The sequence below is a fragment of the Heptranchias perlo genome, chromosome 7 (genome assembly GCF_035084215.1).
Source record: "Heptranchias perlo isolate sHepPer1 chromosome 7, sHepPer1.hap1, whole genome shotgun sequence".
Classification (NCBI taxonomy): domain Eukaryota; kingdom Metazoa; phylum Chordata; class Chondrichthyes; order Hexanchiformes; family Hexanchidae; genus Heptranchias; species Heptranchias perlo.
The window spans coordinates 83,186,489-83,205,148 of record NC_090331.1 but is presented as its reverse complement, the minus strand read 5'-3'; the positions used below and the strand labels follow the sequence as shown (position 1 = coordinate 83,205,148).

Here is an 18,660-nt window from a genome sequence, read left to right as displayed (position 1 = left end):
GTAACTTCAAACTGCAACATTAATCATCCAAATCTCTTAGGGTTATTGAAAAAAAAAAGCCATCTGTGCAGCAACTCCCCTTCATTTCTCAGTCTGTTTCTAGTGATTAAAATATTGTACATGACTTCAAGGTGTGGCACAAGGCTGGGGAAACACACTTTTGCTTGTGCTTTGTAGCAACTTGGTACCAAATTCACCCCAGTTGGGCATAAATCCCATAACAAATTGTTAATGTACCTGCAGAGTATACTATTCCTCTGAAATCAGCATCTCCTTCACTTCCTCTCATTTTTTTTGAAGAAAATTCAAGGATCTGAGCACACTTTCACTCTATGTCAGCCCCAGAGTAACAGTGTACAGACACCAGGTGAATGAAGTCCAGTGAAAGGCATCAATGTGAGGCACTGCCTCCTATGACCTGGAGACTAGTACTGGTAATGAGGCTGACACATACACAGCTAGGGTAAGAAAGCCTCATTCACCAAGCACTCTGCGTTCTTCTGAACTTGAGCTGAAAGCTGAAAGGGTCAACGATGATAGACTGCCAGAGCATAACGACAGCATTAAATCGCAAGTGTTAACCTCAAGCTTGTTGAAACTCCAGCATGTTGTCCCAGTGGCTGGTACAACAGAGGTACCTGCCCATGATTCCCCAATCTCTGCCAGGCCATTGTGAGGAATTACTGAACAGACATCTGGCCCTACCCTATAGGTAGCATGGGAAACGTGGAGAGTGAGAGAGAGGGCAAGATAGATTTGACAGTCTACTTTTGTATGACTTTCAGCAGATAGGCAAAGTTGTAGAGCTGGAGGAAGACTCCAAGTTTATCCTATTAGTCACTAAAAAATCAAATAAGGAATTCAGAAGAAACTTTTTTTTTAGTCAGAGTGGTGAGAATATGGAACTCGCTACCACAAGGAGTAGTTGAGGCGAATAGTATTGATGCATTTAAGGGGAAGCTAGATAAACATGAGGGAGAAAGGAATAGAAGGATATGCTGATAGGGTGAGATGACGCAGGGTGGAAGGCTTGTGTGGAGCATAAACACTGGCATAGACTAGTTGGGCCGAAGGGCCTGTTTCTGTGCTGTAAATTCTTGGATAGGGAAGATTCATTTAGATTCTAGGGAAGTAAAATTAAAAGTTAACGTTCAAATAAATTAAACCCTCAATTATCATTTTTAAAAGGTTTTTTGTGTAAACAGCAAGTAGTGATGACATTACATGGGAACTGGCTGGGGAGGGAGCTGGAGTAACAATCACCATGGGGACTACTGGGAGGAATCAGTGAATCTGACAATATGAGGGAGCTAGATTAACAATCAGTGGAGATACTGTCATTAACACAGGGTGTTAGCTGGAAGGGGGGAGCAAGCCTAACAAAATGAGAGAGGTGGATTAACAGTCAGACAATATAAACAGTGCTTTGGATGTGGATGTGCAGTGGATTCTGGGCCAGCTCCTGGTACATGCGAATTGTCACACTGCTACTACATAACTGGGTCTTAATAGAAGAGATACAATCATTAGAGAAGTGACCATCAGTTCTATACCATGATTTTAGTTTTCCATTTATGATTGTAAAGGTATGAAATTCCTAATAATAGGGTACAGCACAGTATGATATAGTTTGAGTTGTGTGCGACAGAATAATTAAGTCATCCATACTGGCACTCACTGATTAAACGCACTACAGTCAAAAACACACGGTGGAAAAGAAAGGAAGGATAATCTGTTTGATTTTCAGAAGGCATGGGGATATTGGCAATACTTCCCCTTGAAAAGACAGAATCAGATAAGATCAACAATCTGGTTGCCATTTGTAAAATCTCATACAGGAGGAATTTCATTTTGAAAATTGACTGTAGAATAAATCTAGCAATTCTAACTTTTTTTACCTGCACATTATCAGATTGCACAGATATCAGATCCTGAGGATGAATAGGGTGAACCCCAAGACACCTGTTGTGCAATTTACCTGGTGTCTCGCCCTCCCCCTCACCCACCCCATTTCTCTCCACTCCCTGTCTGATGGCACCAACTCTTCCTGGGTACAGTTCCAACAAAGCTGCTGGTGCCCTGATACCTCGGCCAACTGGTCATCTTTAATGTGTGAGGGTAGACAGATGAGGGTGAACTTGGCAGGTTCCCACGTGCGCTCCAGCCAGTAAGGGGGGGGGGGTGGTCACTGGGTAGCGATCAGGAGTGGGAAAGCTTGTTGATTCTTCCCCAGCGCCAATTGCAGCACTCCCATTGGCTGTTCACTTTCTATTACCCTACAGAATACTACACGGAAGGAAATGACCAATTCCCTCACCACTAATCTCATCATAAATTGCTGTGCAGTTTCCAAAACATATATAGAAATCCCAAGGTTCAGACACATATTGGGAATGTCAGTAGCCAAACAAGCGACTCAGCCATTTTGTTAGCCATTCCCTACCATTTCTTCATATCCTTTAATACCCTTACTTCCCAACTAACTATCGCCCTTTTAAACATCTCAATTGATTCTTCATCAATAGCCTTCTGAGGCAATGCAGTGTACATCCTCACAACCCCGGTGGTGCGAAGAAGCTTTTACTGGATTCCCTTTTAACCGGCCTCGTTTGAATTTGCAAGAGTTTTTTTCCATTGTTCTACATTCTCCTATTAGAGAGAAATGCCATTCCCTTTCCCTAATAAAGGGAAGTGATTCCTTACCTAACTTGTCAGTTCCCTTCATTATTTTAAATACCCCAATCAGATCACCCCCTAATCTCCTCCTCTCCTAGAATATAACTCCAAGCTCACATTATAGAGAAATCCCTTGATCCCAGGCACCATCTTGGTGAATCATCACTGGACTTCACCTGAGCCAGTACGTCCTTCTGAATGTGTAGTGTCACCTTAACAAAGATGTACTGGCCCTGAGTTTCCATTCAATGCTCTTGAGAGTCCAAGAAGAAGAAACATGATTTGAGTTACATTTTGTGCTACAGATATTTAAAATTGTGTCACATAAGCAGATCTGTGTGTTACAAATTGCTTCATGGCACAATTAATTTCTATCCTTGTAACATAATCATAATGGGCTTTAGACAACAGGAGGATAATAAGCAAAATCTAAGTAAACATTGAGCATGATCTCAGTGTGTCAGTATCCTTTAATATTTTGATATGAATGGAATAAAATGCCATTACAAAAACAAATCTTTTTTAACTGGTTCACTGACCTGAGGCAATTTTAAAAGTAATTTAAAATATGTTTTATGCTTTCCTTGTGGAGATTACATGCAGCAGTGGAAGTTCCCCATCACGACTCATGTTTGGTTTGAGTGTGAGAGTGCCTGAGCACATCTATCAGTTCATATTAAACTATTCAGGTGGTTACATCTCTACATTCAGAGTTGAATCTGTCCCAACAAAAATCAGATCCAAAGGGCCAGAGAACTGACAAAATGTCATAATGAAGCATCTTCCAACAGCTGGGTCAGAAAGCCTCCATTGGGGTTACAACTCATTTCAGTTGTCGATGACAGTTACAAGACTCGGCAATATTCTGTTGGAACCATCATCATCCAATCATCATCCATTAATACTCTGCACCTTTTTTTTTAAACCTGACCATTGTTGAATAATTAAATAACGCTACGGTTAGCCATCATTTTTTGTGGAGAAATAGCAAGCAGTTACAGCATTGTATTGGTACACTCTGTCACTCAATGGATAAGGCTTCCAATCTTCTATCAACAACAACTTGCATGTATATAATGCCTTTTACTAGATCGTAGTAAAACGTCCCAAGACACTTCACATGAGCGTTATCAAACAAAATTTGACACTGAGGAGGTATTAGGAAGGTGACCAAAAGCTTGGTCAAAGAGGTAGGTTTTGAGGAGCATCTTAAAGGAGAAAGAGGTGGAGATGCGGAGAGGTTAAGGAGAAAATTCCAGAGCTTAGGGCCCTAGGTAGCTAAAGGCACAGCCGCCAATGGTGGAGCAATTAAAATCGGGGCTGCACAAAAGGCCAGAACTGGAGGAGTGCAGAGATCTCGGAGGGTTGTAGGGCTGGAGGAGGTTACAGAGCTAGGGAGTGGCGAGGCCATAGAGGGATTTGAAAACAAGATTGAGAATTTTAAAATCGAATTTTAAAGGCGTTGCCAGACTAGGAGCCAATGTAGGTCAGCAAGCACAGTAGTGATGGGTGAATGGGACTTGGTGCGAGTTAGGATACAGGCAGCAGAGAACTGCAAAGAATTACCCAAAAGCTCGGTGAGTGCACTAAATGGTCTGGTACTGAGCCACAGAAGTGATACCCAGTTCAATCCCTGGTCAGGTCTGAAGAGGAGCAGGACGAGCAGCAATGCCCCTCATGGTCAAACAGCTTGCTGTCTATCTAGGCTCGCACATGGAGAACGCTGCTTGGACCAGATGCCAAAGGCACTCTGAAAACCACTGAACCACGTTCAGGAAAATTGTGGCTGCATTTTTATTGCGGAATGCACAAAAAATCATTCTGACCAGTGGTAGTTTTGCAAGATCGGGAATTCCAACCCAGAGCACTCGATTCCTCGGAGCAACAGCATCGGATACTTGGCACCCCATTCACCACCGGCGCACTGTGGCTGCAGTTTACCATCCACAGGATGCACTGCAGCAACTCGCCAAGGCTTCTTCGCGACCTCTACCACCTAGAAGGACAAGGGCAGCAGGCTCATGGGAACAACACCACCTGCACATTCCCCTCCAAGTCACACACCATCCTGACTTGGAAATATATCGCAGTTCCTTCATTGACACTGGGTCAAAATCCTGGAACTCCCTACCTAACAGCACTGTGGGAGAACCTTCACCACACAGACTGCAGCGGTTCAAGAAGGCAGCTCATCACCACCTTCTCAAGGGCAATTAGGGATGGGCAATAAATGCTGGCCTTGCCAGCGACGCCCACATCCCATGAACGAATAATAAAAAGATAGGACCAGACGTGGAGATGGGGGGTGGGGGTGAATTTAGGCAGGCTGGCTCCATGAACTGGGGTGCAAAGTGGGGGGGCAGGTGGGGAAGGAAAGATTGCCAGCGTGAACTGGGGGTGCAAGCTTGAACTGAGAGAAAAAGGGAATCAATAAATCAGATTTAGCAACAGACAGCATACCGATACATTGCTGTAACAGCTTGCTATTTCTCCACAAAAAATGATAGATAATCCTTCTAATCTTTGCCACCATCTTCCAGTGACTGTAACCATATTCCACCATGAGCTACTGGAAGGGAAGAGAGACACAGAGGGAGAGACAGGGAGCCAGAGAGGGGAAATTTAAGTGCTGTTTGGTCACTTAATGACTTCTAGTGAAGAAATCATGATACTGTGAATTTCATTCTGTTAACAACACAAAAGATAGTAGAAAGATCGAAAGTGAGATAGAAAGAGACAACCCAGTATTCACTACTCTCCTCATAGTTCTTGATCTGAATCTCACTGTATCCCTGTGTGTATTTGAGCATCTAGAATCTCGTCGTGTTGAAAGATGAAGCGATAACTTGAACACATAAAAGTAGAAAATGTGTCTGTGCTAAATTTTTAAAAAATAAAATAAACACTGAAACATGTTATCATATGGGAAAACCAAGTTCAATAACTGACTTTCAGGAGTGCTATATGATGTTATGTCAGTGCCATTTTCGAGCAGCAGGGTCCATTTTTTTCAGCAACTTTATAAATTAATTGTTCCTTTAATTTTCACTTCATGTTGACCTCGGGCCCTCAGCAGCCTCTCCATTCCCTTCCCCAGGTGCCCACTCTCCACGTGTGAGCCTTAACAGCAACTGTCGGCAGGATATTCGACTGTAAGTCACCAGAACTCTGCCGATCCTATCCTCATCCATCACCCACACTTTGTAGCAGGTGTTACTGGATGTCAATCAGGAGCTGGGATGTTGGCTGGTTTTTCTGCTCGTGGGTTAACGAGTCACCAAAGTAAATTGTTGGGTTCCCTAAAGAGACCGACTTGAGTGGGGATAAAGGGCTCTCCTGATCTGTACTGCTCAGCGCTACGCCTACCAAATCATCAAAGTAGATGATTATTTTAAAATGTAAGTTACTGTAGAAAGCTGATAAATATACAATAGGAAAGCTGGACGATGGTTTCGACCAGATTGAAAAACGACAGTCTGGAATGTTAGGAAGAGAAATCCAGTTAATAATCCTATTTGCAAAACAATTAATGCCAGTAAATCACAGATTGTTCAGGGAGGTTCAAATGGGTCGTCTTTTAGTCACTTTACTAATCTCAGCACCAGAGATTCCCATAACCAATAAAATATTACTGAGTCATTGTTCAGATAGCACTGCTCATTTCACAAAGTGTATTTACAAAAAAATCAAAACAGATTCAATTTTAATCACAATTTAATTCTTGTATAAACCAATTTAATCCTCTGTATTGGAAAAATTTCGCACGACCCACTTTCGCATTGTATTCTAAAGAACTTTATCCTTTTTTAAAAATCTCAGCAGTATTTTTAATACTATGTAATAATAGTCTCCCTTACTAAAAGGAATCCAGAGATACAGATTGTACTTTGTGTGCTTTGAATGGCATATCCCGTTGTCCACTACATTACCTACCTGTGCCTCCGGAGGGCCCCCTTCATCTCTGATCAGCAGTAGGTAGCTCTGGCCGTCCACCACAATCTCTTTCTTAAAACGCCCACCTGTCACAGAAACAGATTATTGTGATAGGCAAGGCATGACTGACAGCAGACACATCAGGACTACACACAGCAAGATAAAGGTGGATACCAACTACAAGGCATGTTCACACTCACTACGGCAGTAAAGGATGGATTATTGATAACACAGAGACAGACGGTTGATAATGACTAGCAAGGACAGACAAGTTGTGATGTGAAGGATGATTGATTTTGTGTATTCTTTAGCCAATTTATAAAGAGTTATCACATATGGATATAGAAGACCCTACTGAGCACAATGTGTACCATGATTTCCCTTCTGGGGCAGTTTTATGTTTTGATAAGACTGTAGAAGCTGGTTAAGTTAACTTCTTTCTTAACATTTGTACAAAGATGTGGCCTACAACTCAAAATGTGTTCAATTTGCTTGACTTTTACTGTCCCATGGGACAGTTCCCCTTGCACCATTATCTGACTATTTCTAGTCCCTTTTTCGGAAGGACTGCACCTCAAACATTTTAAACGTGTGAAAAGCTCATTTCTAATTGAGAAAGCTTGCAATCTGTTGATTTATGTCGGTCAGAGTCAAAGCATCAGTCATCCTAGCACTGCATAACACAATACATTTAGACTTCCCAATGCAGCCGCCCACACATTGTACAGTGACTTGCTTCCTGTGTCAATGTGACGTCACTGTCATCCTGCTCATCTTTGTATCGCTATCAGATTAAGAACATCTCAAGGGAACTGGAAAAATGTAGGGCAACCCTCAGGAGGCCTAGAAGTCTAGGTCTGTGACCCTGTATAAAATATTTAATGTAGGTCATTCCCTTTTATTTGAGCTCTGCCCCAACAATGATGCCTTTACAGAAAGAAAATGATGGGACATCCCTGCAAAAACATCCTGTTCAACTCTTAAAACATCCTTTATACTTCTCTACGCCGCCACACACCAATATAAAGTTTCTCATGCCTGAAATAGAATTCATATTATTCTCAATTCTCTTAGTGAACAGTGAAAGTTACAATTTGTGCTGGGTGAATGGGGGAAGGGGGAGGAACATGCCCATAAATGTCAAACTGGCAAAGGCTGCCCACAATGGCATTGGCCTAAATGTCAGCCAAATCATGTAACCGAGTGAGTTCTGTAGTAATGTTTGGTTGAGTGTAGATGGGAGTAATGGTGAAGCGACTCAGGTACCCATCACTATTGGCGCATAAGTTTCACGAACTTTCCAGAACATAAAAAACTGGAAAAAGTGTGCTACTTTCACCCAGTGAACAAAATAAAATTGATGGAGTACAGCAATTTCAAGAGTGAAAACTCAGGGAAAGCAACTGTTCACAATAGCTAGGCACAAGTTCAAACACTTGTGTAAGCCTCAAAGATAGGTGGACTTTCCGGTTCAAACAGAGGATCGTTTATGGACTATTCAGATGGGCACCATCATTGCTTTACATAGAGATGTGAACCTCCTCTCCCCCGATCAGGATTAATTTTCTTCAAATAATTCCACCTCACTCCTCCAAGAGCCAGAGCTACTAAGGCCAGGTGTACGGAAGATAAGTAGGAGTATCTTTCCAAGGGCACTTGCATCCAATAAGGAAACCCTCCAAGATTTTCCACTCAGACCACAATGCAGAACTGACTGACCGAAACAAACGGACTGAAGACAGAGAGTAGGAATAAGCGGGTAATTTTCAGATTGGCAGGCTGTAACTAGTGGGGTGCTGCAAGGATCAGTGCTTGGGCCTCAGCTATTTACAATCTATATTAATGACTTAGATGAAGGGTCCAAGTGTAATGTATCCAAGTTTGCTGACGACATAAAGCTAGGTGGGAAAGTAAGATGTGAGGAGGACAAAAAGAATCTGCAAAGGGGTATAGACAGATAAGTGGGCAAGAAGGTGGCAGATGGAGTATAATGTAGAGAAATGTCAGGTTATTCACTTTGGTAGGAAGAACAGAAAAAAATTTTAAAAATATTTTTTAAATGGTGAGAAGCTATTAAATGCTGGTGTTCAGATGGGTTTGGGTGTCCTTGTGCATGAAACACAGAAAATTAACATGCAGGTACAGCAAGCAATAAGGAAGGCAAATGGTATGTTGGCATTTATTGCAAGGGGATTGGAGTACAAGAGTAAAGAGGTCTTGCTGCAGAGGTCTCTTGCTGAGACCATACCTGGAGTACTGAGTACAGTTTTGGTCTTCTTACCTAAGGACGGATATACATACCTTAGAGGTGGGTGCAATGAAGGATCACTAGATTGAATCCTGGGATGAGAGGGTTGTCCTAAGAGAAGAGATCGAGTGGAATGGGTCTATCCTCTCCGGAGTTTAGAATAATGAGAGGTGATCTCATTGAAACATAAGATTCTGAGAGGGCTTGGCAGGGTAGATGCTGAGAGGCTGATTCCCCTGGCAGGAGAGTCTAGAACTAGGGGGCATAGTCTCAGGATATGGAGTCGGCCTTTAAGACTGAGAGGAGGAGAAATTTCTTCACTCAGAGGGTTGTGAATCTTTGGAATTCTCTACCCCAGAGGGCTGCGGATGCTCAGTCGTTGAGTATATTCAAGGCTGAGATAGGTAGATTTTTGGACGCTTAGGGAATCAAGGTATATGGGGATCTGGCAGGAAAGTGGAGTTGAGGTAGAAGATCAGCCATGATCTTATTGAGTGGCGGAACAGGCTCGAGGGGCCGTATGGCCGACTCCTGCTCCTATTTCTTATGTTCTTAAACAGCTTTGCGGCGAATGGGAGCACAGCATATTACCAGCAGTTACTGCCTTGCAACCTCCTTCGCCAAGTTGAGGCGTTCGGGATTTGGAACAGAAGGAGCCAAACCATTTACAAACCCTGAGGAAGATGAATACAAATGTGTTTAAAAAGAATGGTAAATGGAAATCTAACATAAGTGAGATTTTGAACTGTAAATTCCTCTACCAGTTCAGCAGTGCAATCTGGAACATCCTGATGCGCCATCTCTTGTGACTGTCCCTGGTTAATCATCACACATGAAGAAAATACGTGGATGATTGAATAGAATTTAAGTGTGTGTTTTTCTTGCAGTAAATCCTCCAGTTATGAGCACAAATTCTAATTTAAAATTTGGGCACCTCAAGGCAGAATAGCTAGAATCACTGACCAAAATAGCTTTATTTACTAATGTCACTGATCCCTTGCTTCCGCATTGGTTATAAAACTTTGGGAATTTAAAGAAAAGAATATCTTACAAAAATTGAAACAGCATAAATTACCGCTCGAGTTGCACTATTTTCAGAGCAGACCAACAGCAAAGCAAGTTTCAATGAGAAAGTTGCACGTTTTGGTCATTGAAAAACTCATTCAGAATATCTACTGAGCCAGCCTTCAGTTCACGCAACACACGAGTGGTAGCATGTTGTGACAGTACAGCAACATCTCACTGTAAAACTCTGACCACTGATATCAAATGCATTTTTTATGACTCACCCTAAAAACAAAGAAATCACACGAAGCACTTCCATTATATCACACCCATATACTAAAACAACAGCAACTTGCATTTACATTGTAATACTCACACTGGAACACGCCCCCGCACACTGGAACACGCCCCCGCACACTGGAACCTTTAACATTGTAAAACGTCCCAAGGCACTTCACAAAAGCATTATCAAACAAAATTTGAAATGGAGCCAAAGAACGAGACATTAGGAGAGGTGATTAAAACCTTGATCAAAGAGGTGCGTTTTAAGGAGTGTCTTAAAGGAGGAGAGGTAAATATGCGGAGAGTTTTAGGGAAGGAATTCCAGAGCTTAGGACCTAGGCAGCTGAAGACACGGCCGCCAATGGTGGAGTGATGAAAATCAGGGATGTGCAAGAGGCCGGAATTGGAGGAGCGCACAGACCTCGGATGGTTATAGGGCTGGAGGAGGTCACAGAGATAGGGAGGGGCGAGGCCATGGAGGGATTCAAACACAAGGATGAGAATTTTAAAATTGAGCCGTTGATGGACAGAGAGCCAATGTAGGTTGACAAGCACAGGGTTGATGCGTGAAAGGGACTTGGTGCGAGTGAGGATATAGGCAGTAATGTTTTGTGTGAGCTCAAATTTATGGAGGGTGGAAATGGGAGGCCAGCCAGGAGAGCATTGGAATAGTCAAGTCTGGAGGTAACAAAAGCATGGTTGAGGGTTTTAGCAGCAGATAGGCTAAGGCGGGGTGGAGATGGGCGATGTTATGTTGGTGGAAATAGGCCATCTTGCGATGGAGAGGATATAGGAAAGCCAGTGATAGTATTGCGCAAATAGGCGTTTAGCAAGGGGATTGACCCCAACACTTTCTCCAAGTTTTCAAGGCAGTAAGAGTGCTACAATTGGCCTCAGCATAACCTAGTCAGGGTTGGCAGTGGGGACACCAGTCAGGATTCTCACTCCTGATCACACTTGTGCAGTTAAATGATTGTGTATAGATGTGAGACAGGGACAGGTATCAGTTTCAGCAGTAATGCCCCTCCCCCATTGTCAAACCACCAGCCAACACTCACTGTCAATGTTCACACATGAAAGATGGCCACTTGGATGAAGTACTGGGCGCTTACTGGCACCCATGGGACCTCATCTCAGCCACTATCAATGCCTTCAGGGGAGAAAAGAGGAAGATGAAAAAAAGGCAAATCAACTTCTGGGTTTCAGAAATGCAAAGGAAAAATGACAAAGAGTTCACATGACCAATAGCATTTTACACGTGTCTGCGTCAGTGGTTATATCACGGTTATCAAAATAGGGAGCTAATAAACAGCAAAGCAGAGCGACACCTTTTTCACCTACATATGGAATAACCAAGCTGGGTCTTAATGCACAATGCCTAAAACAAATATGAAACCAGAAGAGCTTTGGGGAATGGCGAGCTAACCCCAGAGAGGCAAAGAACAACACCCACCCCCATCCAGTTAAACGGAAATCCTGTCCCAGCAGGACAGGAGTGCACCAAATTCTGCTATGTTTTGTGACTATATATTTATTTATATTTGCAAGTGACAACGAGGTGGATGCCACATTTCCTGTTAGAAAGGACCCTGCACTCGCTAACAGAAGTTGATGGAGCTGTACTTAGCTCTGGTAACTCATTTAAGTTAAGCATAAAATTATGGCTTTGCAGCATGGAAAAGGAGAATTACAGAACAGCACGAATGAATCTCTTGCACTCGTGCCAGAAATAGGGCCAATGCCCCTGCAGATTGTGCTCAGTGCCATATGTTAACATCCTCCACACAGGAACGGTGAGTCAGTAAACCAATCTGCCACAGTGAAATTATTACCGACTGTATATCACAATGTCGGGAATGCACACTGAGAATAAGGATAGAGCAGGTGGGCTGTGACACAATCTCCTCCTTAAAGTAAGATTTTTAAAAGCAGAAAATCTATTCTACCTTACGTACAATACAATAAAGCCAATTTTCAATTTTTTTTTATTCGTTCATGGGATGTGGGCGTTGCTGGCAAGGGTAGCATTTATTGCTCATCCCTAATTGCCCTTGAGAAGGTGGTGATGAGCCGCATTCTTGAACCACTGCAGTCCACAGTGCTGTTAGGAAGGGAGTTCCAGGATTTTGACCCAGCGACGATGAAGGAACAGCGATATATTTCCGAGTCAGGATGGTGTGTGACTTGGAGGTGGTGTTGTTCCCATGTACTTGCTGCCCTTGTCCTTCTAGGTGGTAGAGGTCGCGGGTTTGGGAGGTGCTGTCGAAGAAGCCTTGGCGAGTTGCTGCAGTGCATCCGGTGGATGGTACACACTGCAGCCATTGTGCGCCGGTGGTGAAGAGAGTGAATGTTTAGGGTGGTGGATGGGGTGCCAATCAAGCGGGCTGCTTCGTCCTGGATGGTGTCGAGCTTCTCGAGTGTGGTTGGAGCTGCACTCATCCAGGCAAGTGGAGAGTACTCCATCACACTCCTGACATGTGCCTTGTAGATGGTGGAAAGGCTGTGGGGAGTCAGGAGGTGAGTCACACGCTGCAGGATACCCAGCCTCTGACCTGCTCTTGTAGCCACAGTATTTATGTGGCTAGTCCAGTTAAGTTTCTGGTCAATGGTGATTGTGGGGGATTCGGCAATGGTAATGCCGTTGAAGGGGAGGTGGTTAGACTCTCTCTTGTTGGAGATGGTCACTGCCTGGCACTTGTCTGGCGCGAATGTTACTTGCCACTTAAGGGCCCAAGCCTGGATGTTGTCCAGGTCTTGCTGCATGCGAGCACGGACTCCTTCATTATCTGAGGGGTTGCGAATGGAACTGAACACTGTGCAATCATCAGCAAACATCCCCATTTCTGACCTTATGATGGAGAGAAGGTCATTCATGAAGCAGCTGAAGATGGTTGGGCTGAGGACACTGCCCTGAGGAACTCCTGCAGCAATGATGCATGATCCCTACAATTTATAGCCTCCTTTGCATGGGCTAATTGTTCTTCAAGTCTTGGTGGGTTGCCTTCTGATCATTAGCCAGTGACTCCTGTGGAAAGCGAGCACATGGACATCTGGTGAACCCAGGAGCCATCTTGGCTATGACGCACTCCATGGCCAAATAATCTTCCAAAACCCTGCATGTTGGCTTGGGTCAGGATCCAAAGGGCTGCTGGTACCTTCACAACTGTAGCAAGACTCAGTAGCTTCAGCAGAGTGGGAGAAAAATGGGGCACAAATATTTTTTAAAACAGATCTAGATAATATATCTAGGGTCTTAACTCTAAATAGGCCCAGCTGCTGTTCCTTTAATCCTTCAGATGCTGTCGTTATATTTTTCCATGTTTTATGTGCACTTTTATATCTGTTCTATATTGGGAGCTTGTCGCATGGTGCCACTGTCCTAGTGTAGTAGTGTATACCAGTAAAGTAGGTCGATTTAGCACTGCCTCCATCAGTAGCATCATCTTTGCCTGCAAGCAGACAGAGAGGTGAGCAGGTGAAGCATCCTGGCACTTTCTGTGCTCGTGCAATAGTCCTTGCTGCTAGTCTTACCCATCACCCCACGATCGTCAGCCTACATTGGCTCCTGGTCCAGCAACGCCTCGATTTTAGAATTCTCATCCTCGTGTTCAAATGCCTCCATGGCCTTGTCCCTTCCTATCGCTGTAACCTCCTCCAGCCCTATAACCTTCCAAGATGACTGCACTTATGCAATTCTGGCCGCTTGCACATCCCCGATTTTCATCGCTTCATCATTGGCGGCCATGCCTTCAGCTGCCTAGGCCCTAAGCTCTGAAATTCCCTCCCTAAACCTCTCCGCCTCTCTACTACTCTCTCCTCCTTTAAGACATTCCTTAAAACCTACCTCTGTGAAAACCTGTCCTTGGTTCGGTGTCAAATTTGTCTGATAATGCTCCTGTGAAGCACCTTGAGACGTTTTTACTATGTTAAATGTGCTATATAAATGCAAGTTGTTTTTGTTGTTCATCTCTATAGGTCCTACCCAGACACTGGTGCTATTAAAATAGCCTCAAATAGTAGTGTTTTAAAATATATCCACCTCCTGCAGAGGCCACACTGGTTCCACATGACAGCCAGAGGGAATAACTTCCTATTTTCAAAAACAATTAACAGCTAAGATTTTCTCTTTTCAGAGACTTGAACACACAATCTACGCTGACACTTCCAGTGCATTACCGAGGGAGTACTCCACTGTCGGAGGTGCCGTCTTTCGAATGAGATGTTAAACCGAGGCTCCATTTGCCGTCTTAGGTGAATGTAAAAGATCCCATGGCACTATTCGAAGCCTATATTTGTCCTTCAAACATCACAAACAGATTATCTGGTCATTATCTCATTGCTGTTTGTGGGACATTGCTGTGCGCAAATTGGCTGACACATTATCTACATTACAATAGTGACTAGACTTCAAAAGTACTTCACTGGCTGTAAAGCGCTTTGGGACGTCCTGAGTTTGTGAAAGGCACTGTATAAATGCAAGTCTTTCTTTCTTTTCCAGTTTTCTCCCTTTATCTCCTGAAGGTTTCCTTGTCACCAGCAGTTCTTCATAACCTCACTCTATTGGTCATTCTTCATGTGTGAGCATAGACAGTAAATGTCATAGAAAAAAAAACATAGAACAAAGTAGGAGCAGAAGTGAACCATTCGGCCCTTCGAGTCTGCTCCGCCATTCAATATGATCATGGCTGATTCTTTATCTCAATACCATATTCCTGCTCTCTCCCTATACCCCTTGATGCCTTTTGTGTCTAGAAATCTATCTAGCTCCTTCTTAAATATATTCAGTGACTTGGCCTCCACAGCCTTCTGTGGTAGAGAATTCCACAGGTTCGCCACCCTCTGAGTCAAGAAATTTCTCATCTCAGTCTTAAATTTCCTACCCCGTATCCTGAGACTGTGACCCCTCATTCTGGACTCGCCAGCCAGGGGAAACATCCTCCCTGCATCCAGTCTGTCTAGCCCTGTCAGAATTTTATATGTTTCAATGAGATTTCTTCTAAACTCTAGTGAATACAGGCCTAGTCAACCCAATCTCTCCTCAGCAGGCTAATTAATTGTGAGGGCATCAACATTAACCCTGATCCTGTTCATGCAAGATCCACTGATTCATATTTCCTAGCAAAGATTGCTAGAAATTAAGAGCAGGACCCTGGCTAAATTTTCCATTCCCTAGCCCAGGGGAATCATGGCTTTCAAAAGGATAAAATTTGCAGGGCTTTGTGGATAGGGCGGGGGAGTGGGACTAGCTGGATTGCTCTTGCATAGAGCCACGACAGACTCGAGGGGCCAAATAGCTTTCTTCCGTGCTGTAACCTTTCTATGATTCTACGACATAATTGCAGCCTGACTACAGCTCAAGCTGATTCCGCATAGATCAGGGAACGAATGTAGAACCTTCAGGGTGAGAGACGAAGACTGCAGGACACCAAGGGAAAGGTGGTTTAATCTCCCCCTTTAAAAGAAAGATTCATTAGATACAGTCAGTGCTGCAGGCCAGAAGATTAGAGTTCAGAAGCTAAACTTCAAACTAGGAGAGCTTTCAAAACATTGTGCTGGTTCTACATTTCATGCCAAAAATCAGATATGGTTATGGAATTAGCAAATCGTCTTACACTTTTTTAAAAATTTAGCATTGATGACTGGCTATTGCTGGGGGAGGGGGAAGAGTTTGTCACGTGACATGGCACACAAGGCGTCAGCCGGGAAAAACACATCATCGATGGCCAGCAGTCAACTGGGTCATGCAGGAGAAGACACCAAGGTTTCGGGGGAGAAGAAGCAGGTGCGTTTTAATAGCTTCAGGATTTTCTGCGACATTTCAATTTTATTTGAAGTATCCACCATTTTATGCATGTAAAACAACTAGTGTTACTGATTTGTTAATGACCATTTTCTGTTTTTTTATGTTTCTTCCCATTTCATTTGAGAAGCTTTATACTCAGAGATAGGAGAGTAAATGCCATCAACCTGTTGCCATAGCAACATCTGAACATTATGTTTTGAGTAGGTTACAGAATAAAACTCAGCTCCAGCAATCCCAATATGTGGTGCTGGGTTTTGTTATGGCACGATTAATAATCACTGTCTTTTCTCTACAGTCACATGTCAAGTAGACTCCTCCATGGCCTCGCTCCTCTCTATCTCTGTAACCTCCTCCAGCCCAACAACCCTCCAAAAACTCTGTGTTCTTCCAATTCTGGCCTCTTGTCCATCCCCCACTCCCTCTGCCCCACCATTGGCTTCCGTGCCTTCAGCTATCTAGGCCTTAAGCTCTGGAATTCCCTCCAAGAACCTCTCCGCCTCTCTCTCCTCCTTTAAGACACTGCTTAAAACCTACCTCTTTGACCAAGCTTTTGATCACCTGTCCTGATATCTCCTTATGTGGCTCGGTGTCAAATTTTGTCTGATTACATTCCTATGAAGCACCTTGGGATGTTTTACTATGTTAAAGGCACGATATAAATGCTGTTGTTGTTACCAGACTCAGAGATACTGTTTGTCCTTCTCACTGACTTGGAATCAATAGTCGGTCAACGGAGACTTTTGTTTCTGGTTTTGTGCCACATTCCCTCTGGGAAAACAGCAACTATTTTTCCACTTCATAAAGGTACAGGGGAAACAAAAAGAATTACAGTCTGTTTTTAAAAAGTATGTGTTACGCCACTCGCTCAGTTGGTAAATGTACTACCCATCATGGTACAAAGCCACATAAAACAGGAGGGACCCGAGTTTGTTCCACAGTCGATGTTGAGCAACACGATCTCAGCCCGGATAGTACTGGGGTAATATAACTGGCCTCAGGTGTCCAAGGATTGGCTGATCATCCCCTAGGCTCAAAAACAAAAATGATCACTTGTTGAGGTGACGGAGTCCAGCTAGCACCTTGTCCATATCGCAGCTTTAATCAGTCCCTTCAGGAGCAAAGGGGAGGACATTGGGCAAGGTGGAGGGCACGGAAATCTAGCTTCCTCACAATAGCAGGCTCCCAAACCAGTTCTCCAATTTTCATTAGCAGCTCATACTGCTTGAACCTAGTCTATTTAAAAAACTGACAAATATGGATATTTTAATTAACCACATATCTTTAAAATATACTATATTTTTAAAAAGGGATTTGTGATGATCAAATACCATTTTCAGAAGCAGAAAGTGAAATAATCTGTGCGTTCAACTAGCAATTTAACAATTTTAAAAGATTGGATAGGGTCTTCTGTAACGGTGTAAAGGGCAAGGAAGGTGAAGAATTCCTAAAATGTGTACAGGAGAACTTTCTTGATCAGTATGTTTCTAGCCCAACGAGGAAGAAAGCCATGTGTCTAGTTCTGGGGAATGAAAGAAGGCAAGTGAAGTGTGTTTATGGGAGAACATCTGGGTAATAGTAATCATAATATAATTAGGTTTAAAGTAGTTACAGAAAGGGACAAAGAACAATCAACGGTAAAAATACCTAACAGGAAGAGAACCAATTTCAGTGATTTGAGAAGTGATCTAGGTGGTCTGGAAACAAAGATTGGCCAGGAAAACAGTAAATGAGCAATGGCAGGCCTTCAAGGCGGTGATAGTTCGGGTACAAACCAAGCATATTCCCATAAGGAGGAAGGATGGGCATCCAAAGCCATAATTCCCTGGATGACAAAGGAAAAAGAGGCTAAAATAAAACAGAATAAGGAGGTTATGACAAATGTCAGGTACAGAATACAGTAGAAAACTGGACAGAATACAGAGAGTGCAGGTGGAAATTGAAAAAGGATATAAGGGCTAAGAGAGAATATGAGAAAAAATTAGCGGGTAACATAAAAGGGAACCCAAAAATCTTTTAGAAACATATAAAAAGTAAAGGGATAGTTAAAAGAACGGGGGGGGGGGGGGGGGGGGGGTGCAAATAGGGACAAAGAAGAAAATCTTCTTGTGGAGGCAGACGGCATGACTGAGGTACTGAATGAGTACTCTGCATCTGTCTTCACAAAACAAGAGGATGAAGTTAATGTTGCAATAGAGGAGGAGGGAATAGAGATATTGGATAGAATAAAAAGATAAAAAGGAGGTGCTAAATAGGTAGGCATCATTCAAAATCAAAAAGTTATCCAGTCCAGATGGGATGCATCCTAGGTTGCTAAGGGAAGCAAGAGTGGAGATAGTAGAAGCTCTGACCACAATCGTTCAATCCTCCTTAGATATGGGAGTGGTGCCAGAGGACTGAAGGATTGTGAATGTTACACCCTTATTCAAAAAAGGGGAGAGGGATAAACCTGAGGGACAAGCAAATCAGTCGAACGCCAGTGGTGGGAAAACTACTAGAGACCACTGTCAAGGACAAAATTAGTTCTCACTTGGAGATGCACACAGCCAGCAAATCATATCTGATTAACCTGATTGAGTTCTTTGATGAAGTAACAGAGAGGGTTGATGAAGGTAATGCAGTAGATGTTGTACATATGGACCTTCAAAGGGCATTTGATAATTCGAAAAATAGAAGCACATGGCATTAAAGAGTCAGTGGTAACTTGGGTACGTAA

At 43.2% G+C, this 18,660-nt stretch overlaps 1 protein-coding gene across 2 annotated transcripts in view; it reads right to left on the bottom strand.

Moving 5' to 3' along the window:
- agap1 (ArfGAP with GTPase domain, ankyrin repeat and PH domain 1) overlaps positions 1 to 18,660 on the bottom strand; it is a 655,663-nt gene that overhangs the window by 307,214 nt on the left and 329,789 nt on the right. For both annotated transcript variants that reach the window (XM_067987994.1, XM_067987993.1), the window contains exon 4: positions 6,610 to 6,695. In XM_067987994.1, the coding sequence (XP_067844095.1) occupies positions 6,610 to 6,695 (86 nt within the window). The remainder of the gene's footprint in view (positions 1 to 6,609; positions 6,696 to 18,660) is intronic.